At 46.3% G+C, this 15,901-nt stretch overlaps 1 protein-coding gene across 2 annotated transcripts in view; it reads right to left on the bottom strand.

The window, feature by feature from the left end:
* The window catches only part of TRAPPC10 (trafficking protein particle complex subunit 10), an 88,716-nt gene extending 74,733 nt beyond the window's left edge, over positions 1 to 13,983 (bottom strand). Inside the window, exon 1 of one of the 2 annotated variants that reach the window (XM_058523209.1) lies at positions 13,842 to 13,983. In XM_058523209.1, coding sequence (XP_058379192.1) covers positions 13,842 to 13,908 — 67 coding nt within the window. In that variant the 5' untranslated portion in view covers positions 13,909 to 13,983. The remainder of the gene's footprint in view (positions 1 to 13,841) is intronic. The other variant, XM_058523208.1, reaches the window with a different exon arrangement.
* Between the last annotated feature and the right edge of the window lie 1,918 nt (positions 13,984 to 15,901).

Below are 15,901 nucleotides of genomic sequence, written 5' to 3'. Positions count from 1 at the left end.
GACCAGTCACAAGATACAAAGTTCCAAAGTCTTTTTCTTCTCCAACATGAAAGACAACTTAGCACATGTGCCAAGTGTTAAAGAGGTCTGAGTAAACACTTCTAACCAGGGCGACAAAAGTCAACTTCTCTAGCACTCAGAGACCAGACTAGACTTAAAACTGAAGAGTTTAAACAGAAAAATAAATATCGGATAAACCCATCTAAATATAAGAATACCGAAGAATTGGACTTTAACAGTTTGTATATTTTTAAGTAAAGAAAATACAGGATGATGGTAGCAGTCTGAATCATAGCACTTGCAAGTTCAGGAAGAGATCTTGCCCGCTCCAGGCACGTCCCTGCCCTGGGCTTTGGACAGAAGGGTCCCCAAGCTGCTCTTTCCCCAGATTTCCCCTTCACCTCCTTAAAGACACTGTTCAAAGGTCCCTGTGTCAATGACATCTAACTGCAGTTTTCAAAAGGTGCACCATTATGGAGGGGAATTGGACAACATCTAGCAAAATTACATACGTGTCTACCACAGCCCCAGGAATCCCTGAAGGAATCAATCCCAACAGATACATGGGCAAAATTAGAAGACAGAGGCCCAGACAAGGCTATTCCATGCACAAGGCTATTCAGCGTGGCACTCTTTGAAACATCAATAAGACGAAACCATTCACATTCCACTGCAGACGACGATAACAAAATGGGGTGACATATGTCAAGGCTGCTAAAATGGAGCTGGGAGGCATCAGGGAAGGGGGCTTCTGACGTCTGTACCCAGATGGAATGTAACCTTTGAACTGTGCTTCACTGCTGTCATCCTGACCTTCTTCCAAGGAATATGCTTACTCCCATAGATAAGAACCTACTGCCTCAGAGATGGCCTCAGCAACCCATCACGTGTAGGCAAGAAGTAACAGTTGTTGCCGGCGCCAATCACAAATCTTGCAAAACAACCTCTGTAATTTATCTCTTTTAGCCTTTATAAACCCGTCTCCTTTGTCCTGCTCAGAGCACATATGAATTTCTACTCAGATCTCTGTCTCCCGAGTTGCAATTCTTGAGATCCCAAATAAACTTTTTGCTTCGTTTGTAGTTTATGCCTCTTGTTCTTTGACACCACCAATGGGGGCCTAGTAGAATAAACCACGGAACATCACATAACGGAGTTCTATGGGACTGTAAAAAGGAACAGGACAGATCAGTATACGCTAGTGTGGAATGCTCTCCAGGCAACATCAAGGGAGAAAAGCGAGGTGGGAAAAACGTGTGTGTTGTTTGCAATCTCTTAACTAAGAGAAAGAAAGAAAGGGAAATACAAGCATGTATGAACTTTTTTTATGAAAGGAGAATACTTAGGTGGGTGGTGGGGGGGGACAGGACAGGGATGTGTGCCAGATCGCTTTACCTTGTGTGGGAGATTTGATTTTGGAAGTATGTAAATATTTTACATAATTATAAAACAAAATTAAATTTTAAAAAAGCTTTCCCTAAAAATATCAGGAATAAATAAACAAATGAAGTTAAATGTATACGCAGTTGGTAGGGTAACCACAGAGAGAGGAACCAGGAGAAGGGGCTTGAACTATGGTAACCTGTTCATTCCTAGTGGGGTCTAGCCAAATGCCACAAAAACTACGACAAAAAGTTTAAGTCTGTCTCCACTAGTCAGACTGCTGATGGCAGAGTTAGTGTTGTTATTCAGAGACTGTGTAAGGCGGGATAAGTGGTTCCCTGGACCTGCAGCACCAGTGTCACCTGTCACCTGGGTATTTGTTAGACATGCTAATTCCCAGGCCCCGCCCCTGACCTGCTGAATCAGAAATCGCAGTGAGCCAGCCACCGGTACTAACAAGCCCTCCCGGGCATTCTGCCACAGCTCCAGTTTGAGAACCTCGCTCTAACTCTATCATCCCCAAGTATCCATGAGAACTGGAAGAAAGAAAATACAGGAGATAGAGCAGTTACTTATACCTCCGAAGTCCTGATTTTGAATTGAAAAGATCAGTGTGAACTTAAGATGTACTTTACCTTTAAATTGCTAGCCCTGTCCCCTGGAAACAGCCAGCAGGAAATGGACAGAATGAGTCTGGAACATCCTGCTGGAGCAGATAACAGAGAAACTACAAGGATTCCTATAACTCGGAAGCCAACCGGCAGAGATGGAACAACTTGCGCCTCCGTAAGGATGACAAGTGCAATGGGCCGAAACAAGTCAAGTTGTTTAAATGCTAAATTCATAATGCTACTTAAAAAAAAAAAAAAGCTAATTGAGCACCACTACAGGATACCAGTAAACCAACTCATTCTGAAAACAGTTATGTAAAGGAAACCAAGCAAGCATTTAGTCTGCCTTTCCCATACAAACTACACCACTGGGTATCCATTAATATAAATATATGTGTGTCTATATGCATAGACACACACACTCTTTACAGAAGTATTTCAGCTAATAAATAAAGAAGAAATGGTAAAATGAGAACATCACCCCTTGACAACCCTTAGAGCATTAACGATGTGAGATTACATGGCTGCTAGCATCACAAACAGCGACACAGCCCGACATTATGCCCCTGCTGATGGAGGAGCACACCACCACCTGTGAAACAGTTCCACCCGAACCTGACCCGGCCTCTGGCTCCAACGACCACCTCACAGGAAGCAGAGGGCAGAGGACAGTGTTCAAGGACACCCCAGGACGAGGCTGGCAAAGTCCAGGAGGGTGAGACCACTGCAGGACGAACAACCTGGGCTCTCCAACAACCTGCAAGGGACAAAAGGGAGGAGGAGGGGAAACCAAGATTTTAAGAGAGACTGAAAACACTTACCCAAAAACCTTATTGGGATACTAATTGACTCAGAGTTAAAAAAAAAAAAAAAGACACTTAAGACACACTGGAAATGTAAACACTGACTATCTGATATTAAGGAATTTTTTTAGGTGTGATAAAGGCTTTGTAGTTATGTTTTTTTTTACTTATCTTTTAGAGATACATACTGTCTTAGCTGCCATCACAAAACATCATAGACAGAGTGGCTTAAACAACACAAATTTACTTTCTCCCAGTTCTGGAGGCTGGAAGTCCCAGATCAAGGGGCCAACCATTCAGTTCCAGGTGACAGCTCTCTTCCTGGTTTGCAGACAGCCACCTCTCACTGGGTGCTCATGTGGCCTCTCCTTGGTGTGCCTGAGGAGGAAGGGAGAGAGCTCTCTCTCTCTTCCTTTTCTGATAAAGCCACTAATCTCACCACCCTCACGACCTAATCTAATCCTCATCAACTCCCAAAGGCCCCACCTCCAATTACCATCACATTGGGGATTAGGGCTCAACATATGAATCTGGTGGGGGGATGCAAAGATTCAGTCCATAACATACTTCCATGGATAAATTATGTATGTGATGCCTGAGATTTGCTTCAAAAGAATATAGGATTGGAAGGAATGTGGGGGTATAGAGATTGGCCAATTCACCCAACTGTTAAAGTTTCTTTACACTATTCTGTTTTTTTTACATATTTGCAAGTTTCCATAATAAAAAGTTTGAAATGTTACAATTCTCCCATTTCTCTTATCCTTTTCTCTTTCTTTCTTTTTCCATAGCACGTATCACCCATGATGTTGTATAACTTACTATCTACGTATCTTGTCTATCTCCTCTTGCTAGAACACAGCTCTAAGAGGGCTGGGGTCTTTGCTCACAGAGGTAATCCAAGCACCTACAACAGTGCCTGGCATGTCACAGGCTCTGAGTACATATTCACTGACTGGTGAATCTGGCCCAACTCCTTCATATTCTACACTAGGCCACCCAGGGCCCCCAAACGATAGGATGTCCTACAGCAGAAGTAATGATGGCACTGGGTGTCAAGTTCTCAGAATATGAATTTAATTTTAGAATGAGTAAGATTATACTAAACATTTCTAGTGTGGCTGACTTAGTTCCTAGATTGCAGCACTAAAGGAAGTGATATTTTTATTTTACTTAACTGGATGGGAACAGCTTCCTCTGAGGGATCATTCCAGGGACAAGCACCCTTCCGTGTGGGCAGACGGTGTCTGACTCCCCGAGTGCTTGGCAGAGCTGTGGTAGAGGACGAGTCAGTACCGTGGTGCCGTCCTCACAGCACTGCCAACTACTCAGGGGCCCTGGTCAGGCACAGCAAACTGGCCCTCTGGTCTTCAGCTTCAAATGACCTCTGACGGCCCTTCCTATTGTCCACCTTGATGCTTGGAAACATACTAAGGGATCCAGCCAAACAAAGTGCCCACGGATGGTGAGCCACAAAGGCAGTAAGAACGACAACCAAAGAGGTTATTGTCACTCCCAAGGCTCTCCCTAAAATTTCAGCTCTGACATTTATGCAATGACTTCTAAATGCTAAACAGAGCTGTTAAAAATAAGAAAAATTTCCAAACATACAACGTTGCCTGGAGAAAGCAAGGGCTAAACTTGTTGTCAGTTTCTTTATAATTTCTCTGCTCACTTTTTAAAAAATTTTGCAAACAAGGGTCTAAGATAATATTGAGGAGCAAAACATCATGTAACACACGTGCAAGAAGCCAAATAAAGGCATTTATTCGCTAGGGAAAAAAAAATAAAGGAAAGAGAAATTGCAGAAAAAGTTCATCTTTTTCTGAGAGACCATCTCACCTTGTATTAACATCTAGAGCCCCAAACCACAGATGCCAAGGAATCGTTCCCTTGGGCGGAGTACAGCGAGGACAAGCCTCCAAAGATAGAAGAAACAATATAAAACCAAAGATGTGCAAGGGATGCTGGCCGATATGCACCTAGATGCCAGTGCAGATACCAAGATGTAAGGGCTGATTGGGCCCCCAAAAGATCTGTCCACATCCTGACCCCTAGAACCCGTGAATGGGACCTTATTTGGACAAAGGGTCTTTGTAGATATATTTAAGTTCAGGATCTCAAATGAGATCATCTCAGCTCATCTGGATAGGCCCTAAATCCAATGGCAAGTGTGATAAGAGACAGAAGAGGAAGCCCAGAGAGAGAGAAGGCCATGTGAAGACCAGGCAGAGATTGGAGTGATCAGCTACAAGCCAAGGAACACCGAGGATTTCTGGGAGCCAGAAGAGGCAAGGAAGGAGCTTCCCCCACAGCCTTGGGAGGGAGCACAGCCCTGCTAATACCTTGATTTTCAACTTCTGGTCTCCAGAACTGTGAGAGAATAAATTTCTGTTGTTTTAAGCATTCAGTTTCTGATAATTTGTTACAGCAGCCCTAGAAAACTACTAATACACATGTATAAAGTACAGAAACAGAATGCACCTTTTTTTTTCCTAGTGCTGTTCCAATTCACCTTTTAGATGTGTTTTTGGCTATACCTCCTAAATGTCAGAGTAAACACAGATGAACAGGTAATTCAGAAGACATCTAATCCCCAATACACTTATAAAAAGACCTCACTACTCACCAGGTATATGCACACCAAAACGCCAACAATGACCTTGGGCTGGACAAAGAGTCCTTAGATACAATATCAAAAGGACAACCCACAAGAGAAAAAAAATTGATAACTGGACTTCATCAAAACTAAAAATGTCTGCGTTTCAAAAGATACCATTAAGAAAATTAAAAGACAACCAAAGATTAAGAGAAAATATTTGTAAATCATATATCTGATAAAGGACATGTATCCAGAAAATATAATGAACTTGACAACTCAATGACAATCTAATTTAAAAATGGGAAAAAGATTTGAACAAGCATTTCACTAAAGAAGATAGACAAATGGCTAATAAGAACAGGCAAAGATGCTCAACATCACTAATCATTAGGGTAATACAAATTAAAGATTTTATTTATTTTTTTTCCCCCCCAAAGCCCCAGTAGATAGTTGTATGTCATAGCTGCACATCCTTCTAGTTGCTGCATGTGGGACGCGGCCTCAGCATGGCCGGAGAAGAGGTGCGCGCCTGGGATCTGAACCCAGGCCGCCAGCAGCGGAGCGTGCGCACTTAACCGCTAAGCCACGGGCCGGCCCCAGGGTAATACAAATTAAAACCAAAATCAGATACCACTTCACACCCACTAGCATGGCTACGATAAATAAGACAGCCAAGGGGCCGGCCCCGCGTAGTAGTTAAGTGCTCGCGCTCCACTACTGGTGGCTCGGGTTCGGATCCCGGGCGCGCACCAACACACCGCTTGTCTGGCCATGCTGTGGCGGCGTCCCATATACAGCAACTAGAAGGATGTGCAACTATGACGTACAAGTATTTACTGGGGCTTTGGGGAGCAAAAGGGGAAAAAAGGAGGAGGACTGGCACAGATGTTGGCTCAGGGCCGGTCTTCCTCCGCAAAAAGAGGAGGATTGGCATGCATGTTAGCTCAGGGCTGATCTTCCTCAAAAATAAACAGACAAAAAAAAAGACAGCCAAGTAAGAATCAGTGAGGATGTGAAGAAACTGGAAACTTCAAACATTGCTGGTGGGAATGTTAAGCTGTACAGCCACTTTGGAAAACAATTTGACCGTTTCTTAAAAAGTTGGACATAAGCTCATCGTACAACACAGCAATTCTGCTCTTAAGAATCTTCCCAGGAAAAATGAAAAAACATGTCCACGCAAAGACACATATGCAAATATTCACAGCAGCATTATTCACAACAGCCAAAAACTGGGGAAATGTCCATCAGCTGGTGAATGGATAAACAAGATGTGCTCCATCCACAGAGTGGAATACTGTTCTGCAATAAAAGAAGGAACAAATGATAAATGGCACAACACAGATGAACCTCAAAAACTCCCCTGGGTAAAAGAAGCCAGATACAAGACTGCATATTACATGATTTCATTTCTATGAAATGTCTAGAAAATGCAAATTTATAGAGATGGAAAGCAGATTACTGGCTGCCTATGCCTGGGGTGGGAGCAGGGATTAACTGCTAACAAGTACAAGGGAATTCCTTGGGGTGATAGAAATGTTCTAAAACTGAACTGTGGTGATAGCTGCACAACTTGAAAAATTTATTAAGTCAAAGAATTGTACACTTAAAATGGATGAATTTTACATTACGTAGATTAAAGCTCAATAAAATAAAAAACTATGACTTTTTTTTCCCCATCCATCAGACTGGTGAAAATTAAAAAGATGAATCCTATTTGGTGTAGTGGAGTGTAACTTAGAATATAGCTTTTCACAGGGTGATTGGGAAACAGTGTCAAACTTCAAACTGCTCTCACCTTCTGACCCAGCAATTCCACATCGAGATTCCATTGTTTATAAAAATGTATCCGTTTTATTTATGCATTTTTAAGGTTTAAAGATAGTTTTGAAAAGTTACAAATATATCTTCTTTCAATGCTAGGCTGACAGTCCCTCAACACTAAATGTTCCACCTCAGAAGCTGAATTAGTGACCCGAGAACACTTTGCTGTGGATGTGTTAAATTTCTGTGGGCTTGCGGTAAAGGCCGCACATCTGAACACAATTCAGGAGGATCACTGCAAAGAATACGGTCCCGAGCATGCCAGTTAACTTGATTTCTTTTACTGGATTAACATGTATTTCCTCAATTCAAAAACTCTAAACAGAGAACATTCCAGTATCAAAAAAACTAAGTGCACAGCAGTTTACCTAAAAACAAGTCTGAGTGATCGGGAGTCAAACTCCTCAAGCATTTTCATACAAAGCTGTCTGATCTTGATAAAAACATGTATTTAGAGAAAATAATTTTATGCCATCAAAAGCTTCCACCTTATGGAAGCATTAAGTGACGTAGAGCAGTTTTCCCATTAGAGAAAGGCTCACTCCTTTACTTTTTTAATTTACTGGCACCCACCACGTGCCAAGTGCCACTCCAGGTGCCAGAAACAGCAGTGAACAAAACAGATCCAGTTCCTACAACCCTGACTTCACATTCTAGTCTGCAGGCAGCCTGGGTTAGGGGCGGAGAGACAATAAACCGAGAAAAAACAAACACTTATGTCAGGGGTGCTGAGCCAAGAAGACTGAATAAAGTCACTGGGATGCCAAGCAATAAGTGGGTGGCATTTGCGCAGCCACCAGCGGGGGAGGGAAGCACTGAGGGGTCAGAGGAGCAGCGCGAGCTGGAGGCACGGCAGCGGCGCAGGCCGGCGTGGGTGTAGCTGCACCGTGTAAGGCACAGCCAGGGAGCCAGTGTCCGGGCCGGGGGTGTGCTCACGGAGGGTCTCCTAGCCCATGGAAAGGGCTGTGAAGGTCATGTTGAGAAGGTGGCCGACCACTAAAGGGATCTGAGCAGAGGAATTACATGCTGTGACTTCTTTAGAGGGATCGCCCTTAACCCCATAGAGAATTGGCCTCAAGGGGCTAGGGTGGAAACAGGGAGGCCAGCTGGGAGGCCGATGGAGGGGTCCCAGGGAGAGATGAAGGGAGCCTGGGTTTGGGAGAGCAGCAGTAAAGCTGGAGAGAAGTGCTTGAATTCTAGATGAGCTTCAAAGAGAAAACTATACTTGCTGATAGACTAAATGTCAGCTGTGAGAGAAAAAAGTGAGTCACAAATGACTCCAAGATCATCAATTTTTAATTTAAAAACCAAATATTCTGAGACCAAAATACTGTGAAAAGACATAAAATTCATGTTAAGAGCGTTACAGAGGAAAGACTTGATCGGCATAGAGGGAGGAGAGAAAGCCCAGGAGGCTCTGAGGCAAACAGGGAGCGGGGAGCTCAGAAAGAGGCGCGTCGGGAGCAGTTAAGGCCGGGCAATCTTCCGCCACCCCGGCTCTGCCCTCTAGAGCTGAAGCCGCCAGGCGAGAGCAGAGGGAGTGGGAGATCAGCGCACAATCCCTTGTGCGACCACACACAGTAAATCGTGCAATTCATATAGAAAGACACTGTCAACTGGCAAAAAACTTTCTTTAGACAAAAAATCCTTCAGTAAGTCGCTTGCATTTCCAATACAAGATGACCGATTCAGGCTTTCCCCTCTCTCACTGTGAGGACCACACCACCGTGCTGCTGGTTCCTGTCTAGGGAAAGAATGGCGTGTGTTATGTCTGCCACACGTGATTATTCCAGAGCTTCACCAGCGCTTAAGATAAAATCAGACCCTTGAGTGTCATTTGCGTAAACCAAATTTTTAGGCATGTGAGCTGAAGTTCAGACAGAAAAGGAAGCTTTTCACTTCTAAATGATCAGTTCAAATCCACGCCAGAGCTAGGCTACTCTACCAGTAGCGTGAGTTCCCAAACTGTGTACCCAGGCGCCTCAGGGTACCACAGCAAGCCCACAGAGGCCCCACGATATATTTTAAATCTATGAGGAAACAGCAATGCTGGAGATGTACCGGACCCCACTTGAGGTATTCACAGTTTCAATATTAGATGGTGCTGCATTCCTTTCAACGACGTCATCATCATCACAGAACAGGTGCTGTGATAAAAGGCAAGCACCACAAAAAAAAAAAAAAAAAAAATCAAAGAGGGCGGCAGTGTCCAATCTGATTCCCAGGTCAGAGAAGTTGTGCAGTGCCCAACAGGTGCAACCACCCCATTAGTATGTTATTACAGTTATTTAAGAATGAAAAATTTTTCTTCCAATTGATATGTATTTTTTTTCAAATAGCTACTGTTAGGACATAATACTTAATAAAATTATTTGGACCTAACTACTTAATAAATGGAATTATTAAGTAATCTTTGTAACCTAGAGATGCCATGAAAAAATTACTAAGACACTGAAGGCACCAGGAACACAGGAAGTTTAGGAATCTCTCCTTAGTAGCTAACATTTGTTTGCACGTCGATCACTATGCTTTACACATATTCATCCTTTTAACCCCACATGAACCCTCTGAAATAGAACTACCACTGAGCCTACTCCACAGATGAGGACGAGACGACGTACCGCCCTGGGTCATATAACCTCGCGCAAGGGAAAGGACAGACACAGCAAGGAAAGCACATCTGGTCCAGGTGCCTTCAGTCTCGCCCTCCAAACGGACCTCATGAACAACTGGGGTTTCCTAAGGAGAAATGTTTCTCCCACTTCTCAACTAGTGATTCGCTATTGGCCTAAGAATTTAATATGGACCAAGACCTGCATTTATGTGCATCAATTAAAAAAAAAAGACATTTTAAATTACTTGTCTGGTAATGAAACTGAGATAGTGGTTAAATCACAAGCACCATACTTTTGGGCTTGGTGGAAAACTGCGACATGCAAATTTAAAAAATTTACCTACAAAAGAAAAAAACCAACTCCAACCAGGAACAAAGCGTTATAGATCCGCCTATTTTTGTTGCCTTTTTCCCCCTCTCAAAATGTATGTCAGATCTGGAACCCCAAATACAGAGATTCAGAGAAATGAAACAGGCCCTCCAGGCAGAGCTGGTGAGAACAGATCATCTGGATGGAGCAGTTATTTTCCACGTTGATAGTGTGTGCTATTTTAGATACGATGCCAACAGTCAACAAAAAAACGTCACAAATCAGTGGAATTGCAATAACTTTGCCCACTAAATGAGACAGCTGGGAAAGGAGCATCTTTCCTAACATACCCTTGGATCAGAAACCTAAGTCTTTATTCTAAAGCAGAGAACTGACCTAATGGCTGAAAAAAAACTCTAAGCTAAAATTTAAATTTAGATCAAATGGATCTGCTGGATTTGTTTCAGTTTCACTGTGCATTTTTCATGATTAATAAATGACACCATAGGTATTTACATCGCTATGATTAGGTAATTCAACACCCAACGTCACCACACTATAGTACCACTCACTGTTCAGCTGACATCCCTGTGCATTTCAGATACATTCTCCAGTATTTACAGGCTTGCCCAGCCTTGGGCCCAAGCACATCCCCTGCTAAGGCAGTCCTTCTGCACCAGAGGCAGGCAGGCAACAGGTTCAGAAACTTTTCATTACGGACTGAGGCCATCAAAGCTTTTAGGTAGCTTCAGAATATTACTAAAGTAATTCAGCAAGGTTTTCAAGTAATAACGTACTCTATTCACCCCTAATCTCTGGGGGCTTTCCATGCTTCTCCTGGCCACACAGAAACAGTTCCTAAATTTCCCTGAACCAGTTACATTCACATTCTTCTCAAAAAGGTTTATGCACAATTCATTTTCACTTGAAGTGAAAGGTTCTCAATTCTATGAAATTGAAAACTAGCATAAACTCTGCTTCCATTTTAAAATGAACAAACACAGAGCTCATAAGGGTGCAATGGCTTGGTAAGTTTTCAAGGAGATCTGAAGTGGTGACATTTCAAAGATGTAAATAGACTTTTGAAAACAAAAACATTGTACACTAGGGCCAGCCCGGTGGCGCTAGCGGTTACGTGCTCGCGCTCCGCTGCAGCAGCCCGGGGTTCGCGGGTTCAGATCCCGGGCGCGCACCAACACAATGCTTGGCAAGCCATGCTGTGGTGGCGTCCCATATAAAGTAGAGGAAGATGGGCACGGACGTTAGCCCAGAGCCAGTCTTCCTCAGCAAAAAAAGAGGATAATTAGCAGATGTTACCACAGGGCTGATCTTCCTCACAAAAAAAAAAAAAGTTGTTATGTACATAACAGCAAAAATGTGACAAATAAAGAGTCTCCGGATGGATTTTTAAAGCAATCTTCCCACTACCTCTGTCTACATGGCTTTAACTAGCTTCTCCCTTCAAAACACGTGCAGCTGAAAGAATGGAACAAGATAAAGAAAGTATGAAGCAAAACCAGGACAACAAGTGCTTGCCGAAGCCTCAGCCCCAGATAAGCTGAGTCTGACTGATGAAGTCAGCCTTCCCAAAGGTGAGAAAATCTGTAACTTTTAAAGGAATCTTTTTTATTTTTCAAGCTAACTTTCTCCAAAAGTTTACTGAAGCCACTTTCTTTTCTGAGACTCCACTGAACGAAAAGTTGTGCCTTTTAAGACAGAGACACCATCAATACAGGTTAACACTTACTCATTGTGCTTTAAACACAGGAAAAACCTCCACCAACATAAGCTATTATAATACATCTGTAGGAAAGGAAACTGCATCCTTCAGCCGTCTGCCATGCAACTGTGTACGAAACTAAACATTAAAACACGTATCTCAAACCCTGACTCCTAGGACAACAATATACCCATTTAGTCAAGGCTGAATCCAATAGAGCTTTAGGAATTTTGTCTTCAGAAATATATTTACACAATGCCTAGAAAAACATATTGCTATTAAAATGTAAGACGAGTGGTATGAGACATAACTAGATGTGACGCTGCCCCTACAAGTAATATTTATCCAGCACTCACAACGTGCCGGGCACTTGGGGAGAAGCTTCCAGATCTGGAAGACACTGAAACCTAACATGAAGATCCGGCACAGCCCCTCTTTCTGAGGACTCAGAAAGCACCTGGGAATCGCAGGGCCGCCAGAGCAGCTCTGCTCTGAAGGCGCAGAGTCTCGAGTAACACTTTCAACTGACAAGTGCTCTGGGGGAAGAAAAGAAAACAGCTATTGCTGAACTATGCAAGTGTCCAAATTTAGACAAGACATAGTCCATTTCCCTAAGAAAGTTTATCATCTAAGGATGAAGCAATAAACTTAAAACTTTAAATATACAATTTCTCAGGGATCTGACCAGAGGGAGCATACCAGGACGCATGTCCATTAATCAGAAAAAAATAAAAAGAAACAAAGAGAGAAAACAGGAGCGTGCTCAAGACATACAGAAGTCTACTACCGCCTAGGTGCCCAGATTTTGCTAGAGAAAGAGTGCTTCCTTTCCAAGCATGGAAGGCCATTTGAAAAAATTACCTGAAGACACAGAATACCATAGAATACAAAAGTTAAAAATCTTGATTGAAAAACCTCTCTACAAGTCATCAAAAGTCAGTCAACATTTCAACACTTCCCATAAGCTCAGTGTTTTCTAAACTATTTAATTCTAAAATTACCATCGTAAAAATTAGGGGAAATTTCTTCTGTGATAGGAAAACAATTCCTTTGCGTATGCATAAATGGGGCACACAAAAAATCGACAACCAAAACAACGAGGCGCCAGTCCGGTTGTCCAGAGTGTGGATTCCAGAGTGGGATGTTACGGTGGAGCAGCTGCCCCAACCTTTACAGCCTCATCTGTAAAACGGGTTTCTTCCGCCGAGGGGCCTGCGGGGAGAACTCAATGAGATAACGCCTGGCCCGCGCTCCCAGCTCCATCAGCAGAGCCGCCCGGCCCGTGCGAGGGCAGCCGTGCCCGGCTCCGACGGTCACCTGCGTCTTCTGCCAAGTACCACTTCACCGAAGCACAAACCCACGTCTTCTAACACACGAAGGCTCGCAAACTTCGTCCCCGCTCGCAACTCTCAGAGCCAGGAGAGCCCTCCCAGGGACCAGAGAGAATGGTCCCCACCAGGAAGGCCGGTCCCCCCCACCCCCGGTCGCGGGGCGAGCTGCCGCCCGGGGCTGGACCGGGCTCCCATTCCTCGCCCTCGACTCCGGGGCGCGCCGGCGGCCCGGGCTGTCAAACTGCAGCCGAAACGGCCTGGGAGGGCGTCCCCCGGGGAGGCCGGAGATCGCCTCCAGGAGAGGTCGGAGGTCGCCCTCGGGGGAAGTTGCTGACTTCCCCAGGGGAGGTCGGAGGTCGCCCCGGCGGGGTCGGAGATCGCCCCCATGGGGTGGTCGGAGGCCGTCCCCAGGGGGAGGTTGCCGGGGGAGGTCGGAGGTCGCCCCCGGGGGGAGGTCGGAGGCTGTCCCCGGGGGAGGTTGCTGACTTCCCCGGTGGGGTCGGAGGGCCCGCGGCAGCCGCCGCCCCGGCCACACCTCCGTTCCAGGAAGCGGCGGGGCCGGGCCGCGGGGCCGAGGGGCGGGCGGGCCTGGGCCGGGCCGCCCGCAACGGCCGCCGCCCCGTCCGCGCCGACGGGCACTCACAGGTAACGATGGGCTTGTTCTCCATGGTGTAGATCACCGGCGGCAGCGGCTCCGCAGGGGCGTCCATGGGCGTCCGGCGTCACCGGCCCGGCCCCCCGCGCCCCATGGGCTGCCCCGAGGCCGCGCCGCGCCAGCCCCAGCCTGAGCGGCGCCGCCGGCCGCGCGAGCCAGCTCCGGAGCCGGCCGCCCGCCGCCGGCCGCATCCACTTCCGGGCCCGGCGCCGCCGCGTTACCGCTTCCGGGGCGCGCAGCTTAAAGGGACGGCCCGCCCGCCGCCGGGGCGCTGTCCTCCGACGGAAAGGCGGGCTGCGCGGCGCGGCGGCTGGGGAGGGAAGGCGGGCGGCGGGCAGGGCTGGGGCGTGCCGGCAGAGGCTGCCTCCGAGTGCCCCGGGAGGCACTGACAACGACATGTGGACACGGGGCGACCTCGGGAGATGCTGACAACGGTGTGTGGACACAGGCAGGACCCCGGGCGGCACTGACGAGGGCGTGTGGACTGGGGACAACCGCGGCAGGCAGTGACGAGGGCCTGGGGACGCGAGCACGTCAGTGACTCACCTGTGTGTGGGCCGGTGGCCCGTAACCTCGCTTTGTTATTTTTACCGGAGGCTGCATGCCTCGGGGGATTGGTTAAAACGCGGGGTTAACTCCCACCACCGCGCTGCAAGGCAGTTAGCTCTTGCGAAACTCCAGGTCTTGTGTTCTTGTTACACTGGTTTTATGAAGTAATATTGCTGCCATAAAGTAGAACAGGATTGTATATACCTTCTCTCTATAGCAAAAGACCCTGCAGAGCCACACTCCCTCCTCAAGGCTCCCTTCGGAGACCAGTTGGCTACAAACCCCTCCAGATGGTTGGGGTGACTCTCCTCTCTCTGGATTTCCACAACACGTTGCTTCCGCTCCCATTAGCACTAATTTCCTGTCTCCATGACACTACAATTCTTGAATTAGGCTCTGTGCCTTTTGCTTGTGTACCCAACCCTCCCCCCAGTACCCAGCCACACAGGGCCTTCCAGGGAGTAGGCGGTGGTACACGCTTTGGGAATGCCGCAAAACGAAACCTAAGTTTCTTGTGCAAGGAAAGTAGGTTTGTGGTAACTTCTGCAAATGAGATAAAGTAAATGCACGTGTGAAATAGTTTGAGTGTGACCTCAAATTTGCTGAATGTGTACGCATAGTGTAGCGTGGTGCATCGTAGCTGGGTGAGGAGGCAAAGATCAGCGTTTCGGACAGCTGGAGCCTGTGGGGCAGAGCACCAGAGAAGGAGCTAAGCGGGGGTGGAGAGCCACGAGTCTGTGGCCGCCCCTGTAAGCCTGTAAAGCTCAGCATGTGGAGGAGGAGGCTTCATAGGGCTTTCCAGGAAGTGGCTGTTACAGAGTTGGGAATGGCACGAAGACTAGAGGTCAAGCAGGGCTACAGGAAAGACCTCCTTGATACCTCATTTACACCCAGGGCATTGGGCTAAGACACTAGATTGAGGACCAAGCCCCCAGGGGTCAGCCAACGTTCTCTGTGAAGGCCTGGAGAAGTATTTTAGGCTTTGCAGGCCACATACAGTTTCAGTTTCACATTGTTTTGGGGGGATTTATTTTTAAACAATTATTTTATTTATTTATTTATTTTTTTTAAAGATTTTATTTATTTATTTTTTCCCCCCAAAGCCCCGGTAGATAGTTGTATGTCATGGCTGCACATCCTTCTAGTTGCTGTATGCGGAACACGGCCTCAGCATGGCCGGAGAAGCGGTGCGCGTCCGGGATCCGAACCCAGGCCGCCAGCAGCGGAGCGCGAGCACTTAACCACTAAGCCACAGGGCCGGCCCTAAACAATTATTTTAAACTACAAAAACCATTCTTAGCTCAAGGGCCATACCAAAACAGGGCATGGCCCAGATGTGGCCTGTGAGCCATAGGTTGCCCTGCCCTAAAATAAGGCCTGTGCTGGTCCTACCTTATAAAGCATAAAGCAAAGCCTTGACAAGATCTGCAAGAGGGACAGAGTTTGAATCTCAGCAAATTGGAGGGGCTTGGGGACACCTTGGATGTTCCTCAGGTCCA

The sequence above is a fragment of the Diceros bicornis genome, chromosome 27 (genome assembly GCF_020826845.1).
Source record: "Diceros bicornis minor isolate mBicDic1 chromosome 27, mDicBic1.mat.cur, whole genome shotgun sequence".
Classification (NCBI taxonomy): Eukaryota; Metazoa; Chordata; class Mammalia; order Perissodactyla; family Rhinocerotidae; genus Diceros; species Diceros bicornis.
Note: the sequence above shows the minus strand (reverse complement) of the source record. Positions and strands in the feature narration are given on the sequence as shown.